At 46.7% G+C, this 25893-nt stretch overlaps 1 protein-coding gene across 1 annotated transcript in view; it reads right to left on the bottom strand.

Moving 5' to 3' along the window:
• The window catches only part of LOC126580009 (carbonic anhydrase-related protein 10), a 56445-nt gene that overhangs the window by 3082 nt on the left and 27470 nt on the right, over window positions 1-25893 (bottom strand). Inside the window, exon 3 of the mRNA XM_050243834.1 lies at window positions 6386-6436. Within this exon, the coding sequence (XP_050099791.1) occupies window positions 6386-6436 (51 nt within the window). The remainder of the gene's footprint in view (window positions 1-6385; window positions 6437-25893) is intronic.

The raw sequence follows: 25893 nt of genomic DNA, 5'->3' as shown, positions 1-25893 counted from the left end.
GAAATACATGAGGGTGGATACACTTTTTTTTGCGTCCTTTTCGTACCTTGAACGACTGTTTTTTTGTAATACAGTGCCCGGCACGAATAAAAATCCACCTCCGATCACCATCTTCAATCTCATGTTGCATAAAAGACTGTCATGCGATCGTCATGTGGATTGATGTTTCTAGCAGAGAGCAAGTCTATAGTTTTATTTTAACATACTATATCCTTTTTTCCCTCTCACGATGCTACAAGAATCAATTTTTTTTTGCGAAAAAACAGTAGATTTGGGTATGACACGAATAAAAATCCACGTCTTTATTTCAAACCATCACTTAAAAGCTAGTTGTTGTATTAAAGATTTAATAATTTATATGACCTCCTTTGGCTTTAATCACTAATGCCAGCCTTTAAATATATTCAATACAGATTCACATACAGATATATCGAAAAATCGGAAAACGATTGGTACCCCGGGATCAGCCAAACAAGCCGATTCGGATCTTCTACTTGCTGCCTGACTCGATCATCCACTCTGGATTTTTGGGCGGGCGGGGTGGATGTTCAGGCCGACTCTCTGCCGTCCTATTCGGCTTCGCGACAGCAACAGAATGATCTCAACCGGATGAGGTCAAAAGGACAAACAAACACCGATGTAACTCCGAGGCAGCACGAGCACTGATTGCCATCTTGGAAATGAAGAATCCTAAGACAGTCAGACTGGCTACCTTCCCCCCAAGGGGGCTTCTCAAGATGGATGAGCATCTTGCCCGATGCCCGAGGAGTGTCAGCTCGATGTAATTGATTTTCTGTAGATCAACCGACCTACCAACCTACCTGAGTGCTTCGTCATCGAGCTCCTCTTTCAGGTTTTGGGATCTTTCCGGCCCTACACCTGGGCGAACGAGCAGATGATGAGCGCACACTCATTATCCTCCCCATTGGCCCTCGTTGGTTCGCGGTCGCAAACATTAATTCCCGTTACTCAGCAGCTTCTCAGCGTCATTAAGAGATTATCGGTTCGGTTGCTTGGGAAGCGAAACATCTTGCTCGCTGTGTCACGCGTGGCACGCGCGCTAGTACGCGCTAGTGTCAGTGCACTGTGAGCTTTCCTAACTGGCCGTTCACACGTTGATTGAAATTGACAATTAAAATGGGTCGGCTAGTGTCCACACCAGCATGTTGTTTACCAAACATAACTTGTGTAAGACCCTGCGAGCTCCAATAGATTTGAAGTTGAGTGATCCCAAGCCTTAACTTGTTCAGGTTTTCTTCGATTGATCCAAAACTTTTACACAATGCTCTCGAAAGGATCAGCATTCAGGGAAAAATGTTAAAAACATGTGTCACAGACCAAAATGAAATACCGAAGTCCCATACATTAACAAACAAACGAACAAACAAACGTAAAAGTAAAGCAAACACAACAAAAAACAAAACGGAAAAGTGGAACGAAGCTTCCTGCTGAGGAACTGAGCTACCAGGTTATTGTACTTGTGCACTCCCCCTCAAAATAAAAAAATAAATAAAAAACAAGCCCAGATAGAATGGCTGACCGAGCTTTCGAGTCCCTCGGGTTGCAGCAATCAACTCAGGTCGCCAGTTTAAATTTCCTCGCTTCCTATCTAACCAGATGAAGGAGCCGAAAATGACGGCACCTGGAAGTGGGCGGACGGACGGGCGGACGGACGGGCCACCCGGAAAAGCTAATGAAAAGCCAAAAAGCCAAAGGAATGTGTGTGCATCGTGACGAGGAAAAGATCAAAGCAGCCCTGAGCTCTGAGACGGTGCATAATTAGTGACGCGACTACCGTTCGCTCTCATGCTGTTCCTCTCTCTCTCACTCTCTCTCTCTCTCTCTCTCTCTCTCTCTCTCTGCGCAGAGCGCAGCTCATAGCCTTAGCGAGTACATCTGGTAGATTGCGATTGATTAGCATTATCGGGGCCAAAGCGAACCAAGACGCAGCATAGGCAGCATCGATCGGCAATAAAGCTTGCTCCCCTTCCCCAGTGTCAGCGTGAGAAGAATGTAGAGGGGGCGGGGGTGGTCGTTGGCGATTAAAATAAAACCGGAACCGATGGCGCTGCTCAGGAAATGGCTGATGGGATCGGGAAAATTCCGTAAACCCCGTCCCCCGTCATTTCTTCTCCTCTTCCTCCTCCTCCTCCTCCTCCTCCTCCTCCTCCAGCGGCAGTGGGCCGTCGATTCCGAAATTGCGCCCCGGTGGCCGGGAAGAAACACAAAAGCTGGTGCAGCATGGCCACCCTTCGAGCGGAACGGGCGGAAAGGTGGCAAACGGCAAAACACCTGCACACTGGGAGCGACATCAAAATGATTGAAATGCAAATTTTACTACCATCGCGGGGTGGGGAAGCAAGGAGAGTGGGAGTGTGAGAAGGAGCTGTGTGTAGCTAAATTTTCCCTTTTTTTTTTCGCTTTGTGCTTCCGTTGGAAAACATAATAAACGATAGAGAGATAGAGATAGTGTAATGGATGCAGCGAGGGAGAGAGAGAGAGAGAAGGAGAGCGCGCGTGATAGCAGAAAGTCAGAAGAAGGAAAAAAAATAAATAAAAACCTCTTCCTCTCTTGGTGGAGGGTGGAGGCGGAGAATATTGGAAAATGGCGATCATTGAGGAAGAACAGGGGGAGAGAGAGAGAGAAAGAGCGAGCGAGAGGACCGCAAGTGCCGCGAGAACCGTTTAATAAAAGATAATGTGCAGTGGCCTTCCAGTGGCTACGGCGCCTTTGGCCTGTTTTTTGGGAGGGGAGGCGGGGGGTGGCTTTTGTGCAACTCGCCTTGAGGGTACCGGATACGGCTTAGCACCGTCGCTATTGCTGCCCATGTTGGCGGGGGGGGGGGGGGGGCGGAGCCGGGGCAAAGGGATTAAGACGATTGGGCGTACACTCTGGCCCACCGGGAGTGGATCCGTGTTATTGATATTGGGCTCCGACATCCTCGGAGGCTCAAACTCCGAGGGTTACCGTCGTCGTCGTCGTCCTTCCTTCCTTTTCCTAGGGGTTGTAGCAGTGGCAGGGGGTGGAAATCGATGGGTGGCAGCGCACCTTTAAGTCGCAAAGGTAAAGCAAACACGAACGACCAGTAAAGCACCCTCGTCCTCACACCCCCCCCCCCCCCACCCCCTGGCTGGTACACCCCCCTTCCACCCTTACCTCCCAGCAAACGGGGGTTGGCAAAACTAGCACCTTGGTAAACGTTTTCTGTGCAATCCATGCAGCAAACCTCCTGACTCCCAGCCGCGTTTGGGATTCGGTTCTATTAATTTAACATTTTAATATTCGGAATATCCGGGTGCTTTAGGCCGCTAGTTTTCCATCCACCCCAGCCGAAGTTTACATCGCTCTCTCTCTCTCTCTCTCTCTCTCTCTCTCTCTCTCTCTCTCTCTCTCTGACGAGTGCAAAACATCTGGCTTGTCGCGGCTCGCGGGATTAGCAAACGGGGAACGACGAAAGCCCATTTTATTGTTAACGTAAAAAGCGTCCCAAGCGTATTTTTAAAAGGTTAAGACCCCCCGCGGGGGGGGGGGTCTCATGCGGAAAAACTACAATGACCGAAAACCTGAGCAAAAAAAAAAGGCGGGAGGGGGGAGCGGGAAAGGAATGAAATGATGGTGGAACGTTACTCAATCTTGGGCGACCGTAGCTGCCACCATTAATTAATTATGTTGGCACTCTCGCTCTCGCGACGAGACTTGACTCGCTCGGTTTGGCGTTGTGAAGTGCGGAGGAATGGGTGACGCGGGGCAGGTGTGCGTTAACCCGAAAAGAAATCCACCCACCTGACACACAAATCCGACAAATTGAGTCGTCGTCGTCGTCGTCAACCCTTGGTCAAACGTTAAGGGTGGCCGGGCGGAAACGGAGATGGCGAGTGTCAAGAGTACATTTCCGATGGATGGATGGATGGATGGATGGAAAAACGCAGCGGTTGTTTCTTTTTTTTACACTCACTTCAAGTGTAACCTGTGTCGGGGGGAGGGCAAAGATTAATTACCGTCCACCACTTCCGCTATGGGCTATGGTGACGTAAGGTGAACAGAAGCAGAGGCAGACTTTGTTCTTCTACCAAAAAGGAACCACAGGGAAACACGAGAAAAAGAAGGGGGAGGCGCTAGCAACAACAAACACACAACAAACAAAAAAACTGAAAGAGCGAAACGCGCAAAAACGATAAAAACGATAAAAATAAAGGAGCAGATTATTGATGATGAGAGCAACTGTAAGAGACTGCGAATGTGGCCCTGGTCCACCCCTTGATGGCGCCGGGCAACGAAATGGTTTGAAGACACACCGCGCACAGCAACAAAACAGAAGCGCAGCGCTCGAGAATCGGAATAATTGATTGCCGGTCATTTGTTTCCGGCACCCGGCAATGGGGCGACCACGTCACACACCCTTAAAAGGTGTAATCTCACGGTACGGTGCGACGACGAATCGCCGAAAGCAAGCAAAGCGGAACAAGAAGTAAAACACAAAAAAACACAAAACCCCCCAGAAAAAAAAACTTTCGCCGTCGCGTTGTCGTCGCGTTGGGCGCTCATCATGCACACAAGACGTTCTAACCGATGCGCGGTGGGCAACGGTCATCAAAAACATCATCATCGTTTAGCTGCGGATGAGTTGAGCTAGACTAAAACCAGTACCACAGAGAGAGATAGAGAGAGAGAGAGACAGCAGAAGTTATCAAGAGGCAGCAACAGAACCCAAATCTCATCCAAATTAATGACGCACCTTTCGCACCTCATCATCATCATTACCGTGGTGCGGATCCTCATCATCCCGTTTTGCGTCTTTCATCCAGGGTGCTTAACAGACTTCTACCACACCGCAACAATTGGCCGCACGACAATCATAATAAATGGAGCGTCAGCGCAAAAAAAAAAAAAAAAAAACTCGACCAACCGACCGACGATTAGGCCGTTATTGCGCCCCTGGCGCCCGAGGTAGGACGTGAAAACGGGGACCACTTGAGCAGAGCAGGAGCTGGAGCTGGATCAAAAGTTCCGAAGCAGATCTAATTTATAATTCACAACCTCCCGACCTAGCCAGCTGCTGCTGCTGCTGCTGCTGCTGCTGAAAGTGTAGTCGTTGTTCAGTCCTCATTTCGGCCACCCTTTTTTTTTTCTTTTTCATTTTCCTTTTTGTGTTCCCTCACACCACACCGGCCAGCGTTAAAAACGTTTTGCAAACGTTTACTCCCCCCCCCCCCCCCACAAATCCTGCTGTTCGGTGTGATATTATCTTTTTTCCTCGGTTAAAGGGGGCGCATCTTCGCGTCTTCGCGGCTGAGGGAGGAAGGTTTCTTGTTTGGGGAGTTTTTTTTTTTTTCGTTTTGCTGACCATCATCGTCAGCGACGTCGTGCGATGGAACGCAGCGCAGCAAGTCAGAGAGCGTATTTTCCCATGTTGCATACATACACAAAACACATACGGGCTGGATTCAAAGCTTCTCCAAGATCCTGCCAGCCAGTCGCTGGCAGAAACAGCTACTTCAGTTCCACGGCGAAATGCTCACCCCCTTCCAGCCACGGCAAGAGGGGTTGGTCGTCGCTTTTCTTCTGTTTATCATTTCGGAGCGGAGCGGAGCGGCTCACGGCTCGCGCTCGCGAGTACATTTGTCTAACGATTTGCCTTTGCTGGCCACGCTTGTTTTTGTGTGCTTTTACTGGCCGCCGCCCACCCCATAAATGGGAAGCGAAGCGAAGAAGGGAATGTTTACGGAACGATGGAGCGGGGGTCGCGGTGGAGCGGGGGGTTGATGGTCAAGGGAAGCAAAAACGAAGGCGAAACCGCAAAAGAGGTGCACGCCCGCGCACGGTAACCGTTGGTAAGGTTCCTTCTCATCCTATTCATTATTAAAATTAATTGTGAGAAAACAATCAGATGTTGCGTGTTCCGGAGGATGGAGGGGAAGCGGGTGGCGCGTGTGTGCAGCAGCAGGGTAAGGCTTTGCGGGACGAGCGACATCCAGCATCCCCATTGCAATTCGGGGAATCGCTGAAGCGCTTTGCTTTGGCCTTAGCCGCTGAACTGCTGGCCTTTCTCACCTTCAACCCTCCGTGTTCCCCTTTTCGCCGCCCACTGACGGTTGAAGGAGGGGGGGGGGGGGGAGGGGGGTGAGCGGCTTAGACCCCAAACAGCCGCGCTTACCGCGGCTCACCATCAGTCAAAAAACATGGAGCGAGGGAAACGTCAGACCGCTCACCCTTCTTCCTTTCTTCCTTCGGCCTTCTGGCTACCGATTTGCAACCTCTGAGCACCCCCCCCCCCCCCACCGCTGGGGAGCGGGATGTTCAGCTCTCGGAAACGGTAAAAACCATGAGAAACGAGTCAGGTGACAAACACACTTCCGACACAGGGTTGGGGGGTAGATCACTTACCGGAGATACCGTCGTACGTCCACCATTCCTCCCAGCTGACCGCCGTGAGCGCTGTAAACGAGGCAGAAAAAGAGAGAGAGAATAAGATGTATATACAGGAGGCGTAGACTGGAATTTTCTCTTCCTTTCTATTGCTGTTTTTGTTTATGATCATTTTTGTTAATATATTTGCTAAGGATTAAACATTGGGTTACATTCCAACCATCAAGTGACATGCTAATTTTCGGCCTCCCTTTCATCTCCAACGCACGAACATCACATACGTTTTATTCTTGATGTTAATGTTATGTTAAATAATTAATGAGCATATTGGAATCCATTAAATACTCGGCAGGCATGGTTTTTTTAAAACATATTTAAGGATGGACCGGTTTGTTTAGGGGCGGGGAGGGCTAAGGTTATTTCGGGTCTAAAAAGCTGCTCATTTTTAACGATTTGTTAAGAAGAAACCATTCTTTTTTATGACTTCAAGTTAATGTCGTATTAAACTACAACTTTTGAAGAAAATTTGATCGTATTTTGAGGAAGAATTATTAAAAACTTTATAAATAGTATCCATTTTAGAAACACATGTCTTTGAAAAGGTACTTTCTCCGGTGCTCATTATACCTGGGTGATGGGTCAACTGAAGTATACAAATCAGTGTTTTTTGTTTTGGATAGGTTATAAGTTTATCCATGGTAGTCCCGTCGAGATTTTGTTGTTGATTTTCCCCAGTATTTCATTTTTGGCAGATTCTTTTAGTTGAAATAGTGACCACGCTGGTGGTGGTGACGGATTGCTCAATGATCAAACCGGGTTCATCGCCTAACCGGCCAAGTCTTTTGATTCTGATTTCTGGCGATTTGTTTTTTTACAAAATTATCTACTTATACATTTTCTTTGCAAATGCTAAAACAAACTACAACTTTTCAACTATATTTGGTCGTAATTTGGGGACGATGTATGAAAAACTTCATGCTCGGTATCAAATTTAGGAGCACGTGAATGTCTGAAAAAAATGTACTTTTTTCGGTGCCCATCGTATCGTAACTGCGAGATCAGAAATATCTCCGACGCGTCAACAGAAATATTCAAATCAATATTCTTTTTATAGTTTATAGGTTTATCCACGTACTCCGGTTGAGTTTCAAATTTTTCCATTTTTTGCCAGCACTTTAAGGATGCAAACGTGATGCTTTGTACGATTCTATCAACAAACAAGTTTCGCAAAATGATTTGAATAATAATTGATTGATTGCGATCTAGGTTTAAGATAAACTCAAGTAGACCATGATGTGTCAGTTGAGTTTTCATACTTAATAAACAATAAACAATAATTGATCTACATTTCTTATGAAAGCTCGGCGCGGCTTCTATCGCAAATCAATCATAAAACACACAAATTATACCCAGCAACATTTTTAATAATCCGCATGCGTAAGAATTCTGAATCAGTTTGTAACCAGAGGTTGTGCTTTTTCCTTTAACGAACAAGATTACGATACGGTTCCTACGGTTCCCTCTTTCCACTCCTTCTACACTCGTTCAATAGCCGTAATTACCGCTCATTAATGATGAGCTGTGCCAGTGATGCAGCAGCATATAATCCCGAATCGGAATTCAGCAGGCAGATTGTTGTTCGAAAAGAAAAACACCACGTTACGCGCCCACATGCACACGCAAACGGAAACGAAGACGAACTCTGTTGGGATGAGGTGCGGAGGTTCGCGTGCAGTTTCGCGGCACGGTTCGGCAACGCACAGTGCAGAGTGTGGGAAGCAAAAAGTTGCGTTGTTTCGTGTACCATGTACCAATTGTTGTTCGCTCACCCAATCACGGTGGTAGCGGCAGCTTACTAGCCCGCCAGCTAGCCAGCTAGCTAGTGCTAATGGTCTGATTGATTGCTTGGAACGAAAAGTTTTCCCTCCCAAAGTGTTCCGTGTTTGGGCAGAAATGCCGGGCCGGGCCGGATGATGGTTGATTGATGGCTGTCAAAGGTGCTCCGTGCGCTCGAACGGGTTCCTGACTTCCAGCATCACTTGCCCTCGCCACTTTATGCCTCCCCACCCCTTCTTGTTTTTTTTTTCGTTCGATGGTCGCGACGGAACAAAACTTTTCGCAAGGGCGGGGTGCACCCAGATCGAATCGACAGCAGAAGGGGGTAGAATTATGAAAATTTTCCGTCACCCGCTACCGAAAACCAGCAATTAGTCAGACCGTCAGGCGTGCACGGGGCGCCCTTTTGACAGTTCGAGAGCTCAAAGAGCGACTGGATTGAATTGGGGGGGTTGGAGGAGACAAATTTGGTGTACCGCTCGTGGCCGCGGTAAATCAGTTTTTCTTTTTTTTCTTTTTTTTCCGGGAGCTCCAACATCGTCCTTGGACTCGTAGTTGGACCCACACGGGGCTGCCAGCGCCTGCCGGAAACCTGTCTCTCAATCAGGTGATCGGGTGAAGGGAAATTGGCGAGTTTGGAGTTCTCGTTTCAAAGAAGAACGGGAAGAAGAAGTGGTTAAAGCGTGGGCTGGTGGTTTCGTTGGAGTGCAGTTTGGGTACAAAGTTTTTTGGTTTACCAACTCCGCCTACGCTGTCACCCTTCCGCGCGTTACGCGCTATCGATGCGTTGGAGCAATTTTCCTGTCAGCTCCTGTTTTTTTCCCCCGGGCCGGCAGAACGAGAGAGAGAGAGAGAGAGAGAGAGAGAGGGTACGGACCAGTGAAGAATGAGTACGTTCTGGGGGTCGACAAGATGATTACAGCTTCATCCAGGGGTTGTTGGGGTGCAGACGTGGAGCGAAAATGGGGGAAGAAACTTATTTTAGAAGCTCATCAGCCTTACGGAGGGATGAAAGGAAGGGGAGGGGCTTGTGAGCAGTGATTGTTGTGTTTTTTTTTATGGGGAATATCATTGGCTAATCACCACCACCATCATTAGATCGCTCTTATCTTGAACGCCGTTGAAAAGAAAAGAAATCAAAGAAAAGGGGATGAACGGGGGTGGTGGTCGAGAATCTACCACCGGGCAGAGCTTGCGGTACCGAAAAGAACAAATAGCGCGGAAGTAGCTCAAAGGTTAAAGGGGGATGATGCGTGCGGCTTGACCACAAAGGGGGCACAGAAGGGGTGTGGTGTGACAAACGGTTTTGTGGAGCTACTAGATCCCCCGGTTTTTTTTTTTAACCACGCACCCGTAGCAGCGGCAGCGGCAACGGCTGAGCAAATTGTTCTCCTTTTCTAGCGAGGAAGGAGGGATGGAGGGTGGGGAAAAAACCCCAAAACGATAATAACACATAATCACATAGGGAATTTCACTTACAGCAAAGCGATCGCCCGGACGAGCAACGGTAGACCACAGGGGAAGGGGTGCGGGAGATGCACAAACACATGCATGCCTATAAATAGACGCATGTGTATATGTTTGCATGCACTACCTGATGCAACTGAGTGCGGTCACCGGGCACCAGGGAACAGATGCGCCGTTCCGGGGTACCACGACCGTTATCCATCCCCGAGCCGTTATGAAGGGATGATAAAAGGGGGATGAGGGTTGCACGGTTGGCCGATCAGGCAGGCTGCACGTGCGTATCTGTGTGTGTCTTTCTGTGTGTATGAGCTTCCGAAAATGTGGAAAATCCTATTTGTAAGTACTTACTGAACATTTTGCACCCTCCCTTCCCAGTCCCTTCCTGGTTTCCCCTTCACAAGCCTCAATTCCTTTCGCGCAAGCCTTCGATTCGCATCCCTTTTGTGGGCAGTCAGAGAGAGAGAGAGAGAGAGACGGGGGAAGAGAGAGAGAGAAGGGGGGGGAAACGAAAAAAAAAGCAGATGCAAGCTCTAAGACCAACTGGCCAGCTATAGCATGGTGTGCGATGCAACCTGGCAGTTTAATCCCTTACCGTTTCCACTCCTTCTGGCCTCACGGACACTCAAGCACCTTTTCACCCCCCGCCCTGCCCCCTCCCCCTCCACCATCAGCACCACTCAACGGATACTTTGTTTTGGGTCGGCGAAAAGGGCAGAGGGCGAGCGGCGAGGGATGAAGGTGCAAAAGGGCGCTTTCTTTTGCCAAACTCAGGCCCCGGCGGGCGTTCGAATGGGTCCGCAAATGTCCGCTAGAGTACTAATCCCATTCGCTCCCCCTCCCCCCCTTCTCTGGTTAGATACGATGCCCTATGTTACGGGCCTGGGGCCGGCCGACCGTCCGTCCAGGGCTTTTTGGATTGGTATGGAAGGAGGGGTGGACGCCAGACCGTTCGGTAAGGAACCATAGCCATAGAGCCCGTCTACAAATGCCTATGGTGCAAGCTAACCTTTCACCCAATAATGCCTCAGACACACACGGACACGGACACACAATCTCACCATCATACTCATAACCCCCGAACACGGGGGGTGGGGCGCTGGAGAGCCAGAAGCTCGCTAAAAATTGGCCAGCAACCACCAAAAACGTATTTTCCAAACCCTTGGAGGGTAGGAGGAGGAAAGGCGGGGAACGGTGGCCAGCATTTCAATTCAATTACCACCTCCCCATACACCCCCCCCAACTAGTGCGCGGGGTCAATCCTCCAATTGCAGCCAACAACCCTTCAGCGGACGGATATCCTCTGGAATGCTCTGTGTGTCACTTCGTGGTTTCGTGGTTTCGCAGCCACGGAATCGGATGCCAAGCGATCGCAGGTCCTTCTTAAGGTAAATTTACTTAACATATTAACAGTTCATATAACGCACTACAGTGTCAAAGAAGGTGACATTCGATTTATTCCTTCAAATCTATTTTCTTACCTTAAAGGATGGGCTGTGGTATTTATTTTTGTATGTGATACATATTTTTAACTTTTTTCCCTGAATGCTGATCCTTTCAAGAACAATGTGTAAAAGTTTTGGATCAATCGAGGCAAAACTGACAAAGATACAGATTTTTGAAAATCCGCGTTTCATACAAGGCTCCATGCGTTTTCCAAAACCAACGTTTTCAAAGTCGGTGATCATCGTACCGTAGAAACTACTGGATTGATTGATTTGAAATTTTTAACACATAATCTGTACACTCTTTGCTACGTAGTCCCGTCGAGATTTTATGAAAATTGTTGATACTTTTTTCAAAACAAATCTTTAAAAATCGTGTTTTTAGAAAAAAAAACTCAAAAAGCATAATTTTTTGAACTTCAAAAATCTGCCAAATATCGAAAAATAGGAAATTCAACAAAAACTCGACGAGGATACCTAGATAAACTTATAATCTTTCAAACGAATATCGATTTGTATTTCTCTGATGACCCATCACGCAGCTACGTTATGGGCACTGGAAAAAGTATCTTTTCGAAGACACGACTGCTTAAATTTGATGCCATGGATGGAGTTTGTAATCAATTTTGCCCAAAACACAGTCAAATATTCTTCAAAAGCTTCAATTTAATATGCCATCCACTTAAAAGAAAAAAGTCGAATGGTTACGGCACAAAAAATCCGCAAAAAGTATCCTTTTTTTTGGCCAGAAATTACCGAAGCCCCCCTTAAAGAAATTCTCCCCCAACCCCATTCATACAAGGAGCATTTGAACATTTGCTCTTTTTTTCAAATAGCCACAAGTCACGTGGCACCAAATCAAGCGAATACGGTGGTTGTGTGGTACGATATGAGTTGAGTTTTTGGCAAAAAAAAGTCCCGGAGAATCAGCGCCGCTCGCTGCTGCTAAACCAGCCACTTTTAACAGACAGAGTCTTGTAATAGGGACCGTACATTTTCTTTTATTTAGCTAAGCGTAGTTACTAAAAGCATTCAGTATCATGCTTTACGTTTCCGCAAACCAAATTTTATCCGAAATTGCTTCGAAATAGCATAAAAGGCGACAAATGCACTTTTAGTAGCACGCAAAAAAAAAGCCATATCACAAATGCTAATCATTACTTTGACGCAAAACTTCGTAAGGAGCTTGATGCCGCTAAATTGTTTGTCGATGACCGTCGGCCAGTCAGCCAGCAGCACCAGCAACGAAAAAACCGGGGTGCAAATAGGCAAAAGTCCGCCCCATTTACAGCACACCACGTCTCGGGTGTTCGAGGGGGGCGATTATGCAAAACATCAACCGATCCGCCACTTTGCGCGATGCGCCATTTCCCGCCGCTTAGATTAGCAGAGGCCGCGCAGGTCGCGGCCGCCCCCCGTTCTGCGCTTCCGGTCTCGGCGCTGCAGTCTCCGGACAGACACACCTACACACATGCACCCGGGGTTTTATGATATATTGCTTCCCGCGGGACATGCTGAGACTCCGAACACCGACGCGGTGAAACAAGTCGCTGAAAAGGGGTTTTGGCTGCCTGCGATCCCTTCAAAACAAATCCTTTTCCACCAAATAATAGGTCTTGGTTGGAGCGTTCAGCGCTGCTGCTGCTACTGCTGCTACTGCTGCTACTGCTGCTCTATAATCAGGCTTGGCCAACCCCCCTTTGGTGGCTCAGGCCGCACCCATCGTGCAACTCGTGTTGATGGTTCATCACCGTCCCTTCTCGGGAGTTCCGGTTAACGGCCATACACTGGCCACACTAATCAACTGCTACACGGTACTGCATACCATCGTCGTCGTCGTCGTCTCTAGCACCCGATTCGATGTCTAGCGTCTTCGCGCTTCTCGCAGGGGCGTCATCGTCATCGTAGTACGGTTTGAATGTCGATCGTTATCGAACCATCCTCGAGCCATCCTCCTTCCCCTTCAAGCATTGCCACAAAATACAGGGTGAGGCAAAAAAAAACTGCAACACTCTTAAAACGCCATATCTTTTTCATTTTTGTTTGGAGTTTTTTGAGTAAAACCAACAAATGTCGGGAATTTCATAAACTTTCAGAATCAATTTAGTTTTTTACGGTATGCCACTGTTTGGATGAATTATGGTCTTGAGACGGAAGAAGAAACCATCGCTCTTTGCACGGAGGGTGCTTTGTGGCATTTTTGGCTCATTCTTGGAGAAGCGTTTGCATAACCTGTTCAAAACTATGTCATTTTTTAGGTCTAACCTTACCCTTCAAAATGCCGCAAACGGAGAAGTCCTGCGCTTTTTACTTCCATAGATATTGACAGCCAATGAGACATGGAAATGAAGTGTGGAACGTTTTTTTTTCGTCCATCTCATGTCTCGCGGTTGCGTTAAGAGAAAATACAGAGTCCTTTTGGTATCTGCAGGTCTTTCACATGAATTGTTTGCATTTCTAGGACCTTTTAATAGCTTTGGCAACATGAATTTGTTGATTTATCTCGTATCCGCCGAACGAAATTGTGCGAATAATGCGAAAAATTGCGTGTTATTGCATCTCAACCCGGTTATCAACCCGGTTTGTGCGTCCTGGTGGCCAGCCGAGGGTGTAAATCATTAGCTGACTTTCCTGGAAACTAAACCCCATATTTTTTTTCGTTTAAAAACTACAGGATAACGAATGGTTTCTCATTAAAGACAACCAAGTACGGAATTTCATCACTTGCGGCCAAGCGAAGTAAGGCCTCTTCACGGTCTCAACACCATAATTCATCCAAACAGTGACATACCGTAAAAAATTAAACTGTTTCTAAAAGAGTATGAAATTCCCGACATTTTTTTTTTGGTTTTACTCAATAAAATCCAAACAAAAATGAAAAAGATGTGGCATTTTAACTGTGTTGCAGTGTTTTTTTGCCTCACCCTGTATATTTACCTCCTTCGACTGAACGGTTCATCATTTGTTTGTGACTCCTCGACTCGACTCCGGGCCACACCGTGGCTCTCTCTCGCTCTCTGTCTGTAGGTGTGACGTGCAGCATTATATTATCAAATTACTAATAAACTCTCTCTCTCTCTCTGCCACCATACCATTCCTCTTCAGGGGTAATAGGTGGAGAGGGGGGAGGGAAGGCAGCATGAAGGCCATGAAGTCGTCGGTTGGGTTGGTTGCCGAGACACTGGTACAGGCCATGTTACTACGGCATCGGGTAGCGCGGTAGCTTGATGATGATGATGATGATGAAGGTGACTGCGAGTCGAAGAAGGTGTTTGCGGGTAAGGTAGACGAACACGAGAGCTTCCGGCAACGCCAACGCCCGGAAGATGTTGCTACCAGTGAGAGAGGGTGGCCGCTAGCCGCAAAAATGCGCCCACCCCCCCCCCCCCCCCCCCCACCTCTAGAATAAGAGGGTGGTGGCTGGGTGGGTGTGAAAGATTTAATGATTTTCCCATTAGTGTGACACAATTACCGGTCGCCGGTAGTGCACAACAGAACCGGGCGACCACCACCACCACCACCACCACCACAATGTAGCAACGCGGCAGGGTGGCACACGGCGATGGCAACGTGACTGGAGCGCAAACCCCGTGCGCGCGGCACCGGGTCTTGGTATCCGGTGGATGGATGTTCGGTTCGATCGGCATCGATGCCCGGTTCCGGTTACACCCCTTTTTTCGCCCCCACCGTAACCTCCAACTCCGACGCACACCACTTCCTTCCACCACAACGCCCCGCTGCTAGAACAAAGTAGATGGAAATAAAGTTTAATATCTGTTGGTCCGGCACGGCACGGCACTCAGGCCGGACAAACAGAGGAGTGGCCGGACCAAAACACCGCCCACGCCGCCGCCCGTCCTGCCAGCCATCGTGAGCGGAAGCCATCGAACGTTCGCAGCAGCAATTAACTTTCTTTTCTTTTATACGCAAACACACCCGCACACATACACACTTGGCTGTCAAACAGCAGCAGCAGCAGCAACAAGGGGGTGTCAAAGCAACGACGACGAGCTGGCGTGGGTTTCGGGCTGCTACGGTGAACTGTGAAACTATTCGGACCGGTTGCTACACAGTTTGCAGATCCTGCTGCTCGAGTCGCCGGTCGGTCGGTCGGCGTTAACTTACACAAATTAACAAGCCCCTCCCTCCCCGTCTCGCCGCTTTAATTAGATTGAGTCGCGGTTGGCGATGCAAGGGATTTTTGTGGGCAAGGCCCAACGACGGAGGACGGAGTAGTGGTAGTGTTAGTAGGTGGACGTGAGATTACGTAAAATTAAAATAACATTTGCGCTAAGCTTAATTAGGGCGAATCGAGCTGAGCTGGTGGTGGTGAACAAAAACAACAAAAACCAAAAACAAAAAAAAGAAAAAGACGAAGCTGTGCGCATCTTGTGACGATGCTTCTTGAGCAGCAATTAGAGCAGTGCAGCCCGGCTTTGACCCTCGGCAATTGCCTCGAATGCGCTCGAATGAGAGTGGCAGACGGGATCGCTTTCGCACTTGTTCAATGGTTTGCGAATATTTTGTTGTGTGCTGGTGCTGGCGCAGCAGCAGCAGCAGCAGCAGCAGCAGCAGCAGCTTTGCAAAAGGGGTTTAACGAAAACCATCCGACCCTCGAACCCTCTCAGGAAACGTTCGCCAAACTCCCAAAATCCAAAGGCTTGATGGGAACCGCTTGTGGAGAGGGAAGAGAAGAACAAAAGCACTGTTTGTGCACTGCTCAGGTGCGCCGCCTTTGGCCGCCATCAAACTCTGCACTGCTCCCGGCGACGACCAACCATCGCATCGCATCGTATCGCAAACCGAAAACTTTTCTCCACACGCTACCGAGTGAGTGTGCTAGTGTTATAAAGAAAATGACAACCACTGAACCACCGCTCTTCCACTCCCGGGCACATATAATCAGCAAAAAGTCATCGGGCAACCGGCAGTCATCGGGCAGGTTTCAAATGATAACAATTAGAGTGGCCACCAGCCCACTAAGCCGTTTCCGGGCGGGCAGTGGCGAGAGAAGGACAACAAAGGACTGGTGTGTCTGTGACAGAGAGGAACAAAACTGAAATTAACTACCGCACACCAAATAATCGTCGCATAACACGCTCGGCTACGCGGTCGCACACCCTTCCACCCCCGCGTAGTGGCCGTATTGCGATAATTAAAAGCGGAGTGTGCTGGAGTGCTTTCGAAGCGTAGGGTGGAGGGCGTCTGACACAACGGAAATAAAAAAAAAACACACACACGAAACGAGCACCAGTGCGCCTGTTACACGCGCGTTACCGTGTTTATTGTTTTTTAATTTGCTCGATTGTATTAATTTGATCTCACTTAAGCGGATTCGTTTTTTTTTTTTTTTTGTTGGAGTGTGGCGATTGGCAAAACGAGATCGGAGATCGGAAACGGGGCACGGGGTGAAAGCTGAAAGGTGGCGATAAGTTTTTCTCTAATTTTTTTTTTTCAACCGAACGACACAGCAGAGACGCGGCGAAAGAGGGTAAGGCAGTCGGGCCGTGCCACTGGAACGTACGCGTACGATGGCGTCTTGGCACTCCAGCACGAAGCTGAAGGAGTGCAGATCGCTGGCTTTGCCGACGATATATCGTCTGTAACCGGCGAGAGGAATAAACCGCGCACGGAAATTAAAATAGCACCACGCAGTTTTTTTCCCCCTTATTAGCAGGCGAATAATGGAGCTTTAACTAAATGCTTTCTGCTGCATGTGCTCAGAAGAGTTACGGATTAAACCACGATGAGTTAGTTTAGTTTTGTTGAGCCGTTTTTTTTATAGTAAATCCAGGAAAGCTTAAGGGGGGACTTCGGTATTTTAGTTTTTCCTACTTTTTCTATTTTTGATTTGTTAATGAAACATTCAAGAATATCATGTTAAAATTTGGGATTAATTGGAGCAAAATTAACAATCTAACAGATATTCTTAAATCCGCGTTTCATACAAGGCTCCATGCAGCCCGCTACTTTGAAGAGCGTTTCCTCAAAAGCAACGTTTTCAAAGTTGGTGTCCATCGTACCGTAAAAACTACTGAGCTGATCGATTTGAAATTTTTAACACATAATCTGTACACTCTTTGCTAGGTAGTCCCGTCAAGATATCATGATAATTGTTGATACTTATTTTTAAACAAATCTTTTAAAATCGTGTTTTGAGGCAAAATGGCAAAAAGCATCACTTTTTCAACTTCAAAATTTTGCCAATCGAAAAATAGAAATATCAACAAAAACTTGACGGGACTACCTTGATAAACTTATAATCTTTCTAACGAGTATCAATTTGTATATTTCTGATGACCCATTACGCAGCTACGATGAGCACCGTAAAAAGTATCTTAACAAAGACACGACTGCCTAAATTTGATGCCATGGAAGGAGTTTGTCATGAATCTCCCCCAAAATAAAACTAAATATTCTTCAAAAGTTGCAGTTTAATATGCCATTCACTAGCAAGAATAAAGTTGAATGGTTACGTCACAAAAAATCATCAAAAATGATTATTGTTTTGGCAATAAATTACCGAAGTCCCCTCTTAGGACCATCGAAGTTCTCTTCAAACGGAAAAGCTTATCTATATGATCCAATGCATGACCGCCAAAGATCCTGCCCATCTTTACACTTAGTTCATTGGGCAAACTGCGTGCAAGTAGTATTTCCATCCGTCTAAACCATCGAGGTTGACCTTTTTTCATCTCTGAATGATCGAGTTCGATTCCATTCTTATCCCTTACCATTCTTATCCTCAGACCTTATCTACATAAGCCGTCAGTTAGATGGGGGTTTCTGGCTCAGTTAGTGTGAGTTAGGTTGCTTTTTGTGTGTCGACAGAAAGGCGGCCATTTGATCGATATCATATTTGTTGTCAAATTATCAGTAAATGGCATAGACTAAGCTAAATAAAACTTGTTTATTTTCGAAAATCGGCTGAAAAATGACAGTATAGCATCCTTTTTTATTTGTGTTTATTCGACACCTGTTTTTCATAAATCAGTGCACATCATAAGCACACAACAGCATATATCTTTTCTTCCATGATCATGTCTAGTTTTGTGCCAGAAGAAAAAGACATATCCGGGGAGAACTTATTTTTGCTCTTTAATTTGGAGCGTAAAGACACAAAGTCACACACGGGCACACAGGGACACATCTATTGCAGGATATTATTGCTTAATTTGTGTCAAGCTATCCGTGCCCCCCTCCCCTGCTCGGACACGGACACACGAGATGACAAACGGCAACGACGGTCCAACGTGCTAGCCGTGCCTTCAATGAGATTTGCGTTGTTTTCCCTTTTGTTTCTCTCTCTCTCTCTCTCTCTCGTTTGGTTGTTGTTTTTTCTTTTTCGTTTGTTTTTTTTTTTCGTTTTTTTCGGCGAATTTAAGAATGGCGCACCTCTGGCGACTCCCCACGACACGCTCACGTCCCACGTTCGAGCATTTCGCCCGAGGACGATGGGTGGGAACCACCAAGAACCGGGACCTCGCCACTCCACTCTCGACGGCAGACACATTGTTTGCCCATCCCAGCGGGGCAAAGCCGGCCCACGGCGGGATGCCCAGTCGCAGCGATGCAGGGCGATGAAGGGGATGGGGGGGGGGGGGGGGGAGGGGAGTGCTTTTGTTTGGATTTGGTCCCGAGGTTTGGCAAGCGCACGTACGCCAAACGCGCCGTGCCTTTTTGGGGGGGGGGGGGTGTCATGGCGTGGTAGTGGCGTGGTGGCGACGATACAAGATATCGGTACAAATCTTGTCATGCCCCGCCATGCCCTGGCATCCGGCAGGCGAACGGAAGGTGAGCCGGGCAACACCGGACCATCGAGATGGCGCTCTTTTTGCGCTCGAAAGCATCCACTGTCCAAGGGAGGGGGGGCGTGGTGACACGAGGTTAAATAAAGAGAAAAACCCGTACCAGACATAAATACACACTCGGACACACACATACACTAGACAGGCAGGCAGTCTGTCGTTGTGCAAACACAAAAAGCACTCGCTGCTCAGCTGCAAAAAGGACAACGGGAGCGATAGAGCGACACCGGCACCAAGCAGGGAGTTGCCCCTCTTCCACCTTCTCATTCTCTCTCTCTCTTTCTCTCTCTCTCTCTTTCTCTCATTCGCACATTCCCTAAACGCTCAAGGACCCCTCACGGTGGATCTGCACCTGAAGCGGATGTAAATAAGCGCAACAAAGCGCGCGAACAACAACAACGAACCAGCCAGCTAGCCAGCCAGCTAGCCAGCCAACCGGTGCAGGTCCCTCGAGGCCTAGGCCAGGTTACACCTTCCCACCGGAAGCTCTGAACCATTCTACCACCTACCTCCCCCCCCCCCCCCTCCTAACTTTCTATCGTAAGCCGCACACAGGCAGACACAGGACGCATCCAGCAGCAGGATGTGCCAAGGTGTGGCGTTCCGTTCCGGCCACTGGCGACAAAGCGCCGCGGGAAAATGAGGCAAAAAGAGAAAGGAAGGTTTAGAAGGGACGGGGGCTGTTCCGGGAGGACGAGGTGGGCGGGGAAGTGGCCACTTCCACCTTTTTGTTCGACCGCGCAGGCGGGGGGGGGGGGGGGGCGACCCAGGGTTCGGCGAAGGTTAATTCGGGCCAAAGAGGGAAAGAAAACGGGCTCATATTTGAACGGGCTTTTTCTTTTTGGTTTTGAGTGACGAAGCCAATACAACTGCACCGCTTTCGTCTGCTTTGTCATATTAAGCTACTTGCTGGCTTTGTTTTTTTTATTAAAAATGTTTGGTTTTAAATTTTGAGGAATGTTTTCGCTAAATAAATTCGCCTAGGACAGTTAATTGCAGAAAGGAATGCACTCTTTTGTGCTCTGCCCATCGTGCAGCCTCGTTCTGAATGGTCTGTGACTCAAAAGCGAAATCGAATAGCATCTTTTTCCTTCGAAAGGTTTTGTTAATTTTCCAATTTTTTCGATTTTGAGGCAGCTAGCTACTTTGAAGAGCGTTTCCCTAAACCAACGTTGTCAAAGACGGTACACATCGTACCGTAGCAACTACTGGGCCGATCGATTTGAAATTTTTAACACAGAATCTGTACACTCTTTGCCAGGTAGCCCCGACGAGATTTTATAGAAATTGTTGATACTTTTTGTTAAACAATTATGTAAAGCTCGGTTTTTTTTTGGCAGAATCGCAAAAAGTGTCACTTTTAACTTCAAAAATTTGCCAAAAATCGAAAAATAGGAAATTCAACAAAAAACTCTCCGGCACTAGCTAGACAAACTTATAATCTTTCTAACGAATATCGATTTGTATAGTTCAGATGACCCGCCATGTCACTACGATTGGCACCGTAAAAAGTACCTTTTGCTACGACACGCCTACCAAAATTTGATGCCACGGATTAAGTTTTCAATGAATGTTTCTCAAAACAATACCAAATATTGTTCAAAAGTTGTAGATTAATATGCCATTTATTGAAAAAAATAAAGTTGATTGGTTACGTCACGAAAAATCGTCAAAAACGGGCTGTTTTTGGCCGGAAAATACCGAAGCCCCCCTTAAGAAAAACACAACGGATAATGGATTTCCAGATTAATCATCCCACAACATTCCCGGTGATCGTTCCGTGCAGTTTGAGAACACAGTCGAATTAGGCAGAAAGAAAATCAATAAGGGTTCCTCAAATAAATAAACAAGATTTTTTAATAATCGAGTTTTAATTCGTTTAATCCTAAATCGTGTACACAATAACACGGAGCTGAAGGCCATCCCGAAAGTCGATTTTTCGAGTGTTTTCAAAAGCTGGAAAATCCGTCGGTATAAGTGGATTGTATTGAAGGAAGATTACTTTGATGGGAATGAAATTGATTTGGAGGAATAAAGCAGGAACTTTAGTAAAAAAAAAAATCAAAAATCCTCTTATTTATTGAACACAGTAGTATGCAATTCTTTAGTAATGTAGGTTTTTTTTTTCTTCTCCTGGAGAGGTTCTTGACGGTTAGAAACTCTCTCGAAAAGAAAAGAAAAACCCCTGTCCCGCAATTGCCCCCCAGGAAGAAATCCACCTGTTTTGTGGACTTCACGTCGCTCCGTGCTGGTTTCCGGGCTTCTCCGGGACGCTGTACGCTCTCCTCTGCCTAGCCCAATCGCACCGAGACCAATTCAACCACCCCTCTCGACCCCTGGGAGGACAGCTGCCACTTGCAGCGCGCTAAACACCGACAAAAACGGTGCTCTGTCGGTTTGGTGATAGTGCGTGAAGTGACGGATGCGTGTCGCGGATTTTTATGCTCCTCTCAGGCACGTGACCTGTCAGCATCAGCATCATCAACAGTGAAGCAGCAGTGGCAGCAATACCATGCGCAGATAGTGCGCTAGTCGCCGCGTTTTATGGCCCCTTTTTGATTTTTCCCACTCCAGCGAACGCTTTGGGTGCCTTTTGCTGGAAATGGTTGAATGGCCGATCGATGCGATGCGCGCTGGATGCGAAGGATGCGGATAGAGAGACCCGGAATGGCTTTGTGCATTAGGCCCCCCCCCCCCCCCCCCGTCGATATCCGCGATGACTGTCTCGCAGTTGAGTAAAGCGGATGGGCCACAAAAGATAAGCAAAAGGAAACCGAAAGGAAGAGCAGGAAAGTAGTGAAGGAAGGCGGCGGTGGTGGTGGTGAGTGCAGCGTGAGTCCTTCAAGCGCTTTAATCATCTTTAATCATGTTATATTGTTGCCATGTTGCCCGAGACCGTCAGAATCACAGTCAGCACCGGATCCCAAGTGCAGCCGTAGTATCGGCCTCTCTTCTCTCTCTCTCTCTCTCTCTCTCTCTCTCTCTCTCTCTCTCTCTGTACTCTTGTGGCTATTTGGGCTATTTGTTTCACATTTTACATTGCTACTCCTGCTATTGTCGCGCTCGCTGCATTTCATTGCAGAACCACTCTTAACAACAACGAGAACGAACAGGCATCATCATAGTGACCTCTCTCACTCTCTCTCTCTTTCTCTCTCTCTCTCGCTTAGTGGGTTGGCTCGACGGTGTGTCCGGTATGTTCGGCATTTTCGATTCGTTTCCCTCCTTCATAACTCCTTCATCTCCCAGCTTTCGCTTTGCAGCTTCCTAGAGTTAGCTTGCGATTTAACGAAGCGCACGCAATGGAAGGATACGTCTAATTTAGCCAGCAAGCGGTACTGCTTCGTGATACCAACGGAATAACATCCGTGTTGCTCCGTTGAAGTGGATCAGCCACTGTGTCCGTCTGTTAACAAGTGACTGGTTTACCGCTCTGCAGTTTTGTTTTGAATTTATGAATGAACTGGAAGTTGTTTTGGTATCCGAATACACAACAATTACTACCACCAATTACTAAAAATCACCAACACCTCTTAAAAACCAACCCCATCGTTAGCTATCAATGGTGGCTTTGACGAAACAGTCTCCCCTTTTTCAGTCAAGTCACTTTTTGGAAAAAGAATGCAACGAATCGAATGCAAAACGCTTGCTTGGATTTATTTGTGCCGTGATCGTCGGCCAGAAATTGAACGAGATTCCCAAATCATTAGAGAAAATTTTAACAGTATGAGAGCTGGGGTCTCTGAAAACCCTACCACTTGGGCTTCACACGGCAAGAAGTGGCAGAACACTTCCCCGTTCGGTCGGATCGCGCAGCGGACTCGTAAGAAGAGTGGCGGAAAATAACCGCGACGCGACCATTGTACTTGGCTACGCGTCACTAAAGAGCTCCCTTTCAAGGGGGAGGGGCTTCGGTACTTAGTTTTTGTTGTGACACATGTTTCTAAACTTTTCTCCTAAATGCTGATACTTTCAAGAACATTGTGTAAAAGTTTTGGATCAATCGAAGTAAAACTGGCAAGGGTAAAGGTTTTCGAATCGCTCGCTAATTTGAAGAGCGTTTCCCCAAAAGCCAACGATTTCAATGTCGATGCCCATCCAGTACCGTAAAAACTACTGCACAGATTGATTCGAAATTTTCAACACATAATCTGTACACTCTTTGCCAGGTAGATCCGTCGAGATTTTATGAAAATTGTTGATACTAATTTTTAATCAAATCTTTTAAAATCGTGTTTTGAGGCAAAATGGTAAAAAGCATCACTTTTTCAAGCTTCAAAAATCTGCCAAAAATCGATTAAAGGAATATTCGATCTTTCAAACGAGTATCGATTTGTATTTTTCTGATGACCCATCGCGCAGCTACGATGGGCACCGGAAAAAGTTCCTGTTTTTAAACACGCCCTTCCTAAATTTGCTTCCAGGGGATGATGTTTTGTAAAATAGCACCACCCAGTTTTTTACTTATAAAAAGACGAATAATTAAGTTTCAATCAAATGCTTTCTGCTACATGTGCTAAAAACTGTTACGGATTAAACTAGCATGAGTTTGTTTTGTTTGGTTTAGCCGTTTTTTGGAAAATCCTGGAAAACTAAAAAAAGGGTGCGAAATAAAAATAGCACCACTTATGATTTTCAACAAAATCCATTTGTATTTCTCAAAATTCATCATGCTTTTGGCATTTGTTCATGAACTAACTGATTTCAATTAAACAACTGATTGCAATTAAATGCGAGTTCAGCAATTAAACCAATGTTTCGAGACAAAAAAATCAGAGTTTCAAGCATTAGATGACTGATTTGCTCTCAGTGCTCCAGAACTCGACATTTCAGCCTGTTTCACATTCAAATTGCTTTCTGTTTTCATAAACATGACGTGTAAGCATATACCAAAGGTTTTCTATGTGATTCAGATCCGGAAAACGGGTTGACCATTCGATAACTTCTGTATTTTTATCAGCAAACCACGTTTTGTGCGTTGTGAATGAAGAGTTGCAGCATTATCTTGTTGAAAAACAAAGTCTTGACCCATCAATGATGATTCAAAAGTATCTCTAACATGTGTACATAATCCTCAAACTGCATTTTTATTGTTCTTTAAGCCAACGGATGCCTACTTGAGGCGGAAAAAGTTTTCCTATATTTTCAATGTGTGAGCGACCAAGTTCCAGCCCATCTCTAAATCTAGTCATTGCGCAAATCGAGCTAGTAGTATTGTAACTCATCTAAGCCATCAAGGTTGACCTTTTAAAATCATAAATGATCGAGTTATTCCATTCTTCGGACAGGAAATGTGATTTTTCGCGAAGCTCAGATAATACACTTTATGTAGCTTAGTTAGTTTGTGTCCTCCAAGTCTTTTGAGTAACTCCAAGTGCTCAATACCTGCCAGCATTTGTTGTACGTGACGTGTAGTCACTGTCAGATCTAATTTTGCTCGGATTTATGATGTTGATCTTTTTCCATTCATCAAAATCTGTAGCATTGTCCTGTCATGCTTTGCGGAAACCCCACTTTTCTCCCCACAATTCTCGATAGGATCAAGTTTATCGCTATTTTTCAACATTTTTCCATCAGCTGTGTATGCTTAATGAGGTATTTGAACCATTTTTCTGTTAGATAAGCTCGCTGATTATAATAGGTTATAATTTTTACCTTTTCCCTTTTACCCTTTAAAGTTAGGTGGTCTGATGGAATCATAGGAACTAAATCAAAAGGAAAAAAAATTATTTCACTGCTAATTGCACGTACTTAGAGTCCACTTTCATAGTCCTGAAAACCAAAACATAGTTCTTTAAAATGAGTGAAAAAAGTAAAATTAACCTGAGGTGGTGCTATTTTTATTTCGCACTTTTTTTTATTAAAAATTAAGTTTTAATGTTCATACTTTTAAAAAATATCCCATATAGCAGTTCAAAACATCGATAGTGAGCTCACGAATAAAATTAACATAGAGACTAGCATTGTTTCTAAGATTTTTGGAAAAATACTGCCGAAAAACATGGTGGTGCTATTTTAATTTCGCGCAGTGTATGGCAATAACTCTAAAGAAATAAGTTGAATGGGGTTTTCACGAAAAATCCGTCCAAAATGAGCCTTTTTTGGTCCAAAAATTTCTTAAATCTTCTTCTTTTGCCCGCCATACCAATGGCAGGTGGTCGGTTCGGGATGCGGTTTCGCGGATGCACCAGAACGCTCTCTAAGCGACCAACATTCCCAGTCAACGTCCAGTCTCGGTTCCATCGCATTATTGCGAAGGTAATGCTGCTTCTGGACACTGCGGAGAGAAGTGGAAGCTCATCACTGGTTGGCGTGGTGGCGGCGGTCCCCAACGGTACCGCCATAAGATACGATTTCTAATTTTACTCACTAGTGACCACCGTCTCCTCCTTCCCCGTCTCCGTCTCCGTCTCCGCATCGTCAGCATCGCGTCAAAGTAGTAACGGCAGGAGAAAAAAACATAAACATCAACCACACTCACAACACACCCACCACACACCCCCTTCTAATACATATAATACGTCTTAAGCAAGCCATTTCTCACCCCCTTTCGAGCCCACACTGGTGTCGGTTTTGCGAGCATCAGGCCGAATTGATGTCCTCCTTCGTCTTATGCCTTATTCACCCCGTCCCCCCCCCCCCCCAACATCACTTCACCACACCTCACCCCAGGCACCAACACTCGCAGCTCACAAATTGCATATCGGAGCCGACCTGGAGTGTGTGGGCGGAGGGGAAAGGGGTAACAGGGGGGGTTCTTTCCACCCATCAAACCCCCCCCCCCCCCCCCCCCCCGAAGTGGCGTCGGCCAAAACTGACGACGTCCGGTTACGGACCATAGACACTGGACCTGGGATGCATAAAATGACGAGCGCCAACAGAGAGCGCCATTGAGCAGTTTTATTTATCATCTGCCCAACCCACCCCCCTTCCTTCCTTCTCATTCCCTTTCTCTCTCTCTCTCTCTCCCACT

This window comes from Anopheles aquasalis, chromosome Y, assembly GCF_943734665.1.
Source record: "Anopheles aquasalis chromosome Y, idAnoAquaMG_Q_19, whole genome shotgun sequence".
In the NCBI taxonomy this organism is placed as follows: Eukaryota; Metazoa; Arthropoda; class Insecta; order Diptera; family Culicidae; genus Anopheles; species Anopheles aquasalis.
The sequence above is the reverse complement of the archived record's forward strand: the minus strand, read 5'-3'. Positions and strand labels throughout refer to the sequence as shown.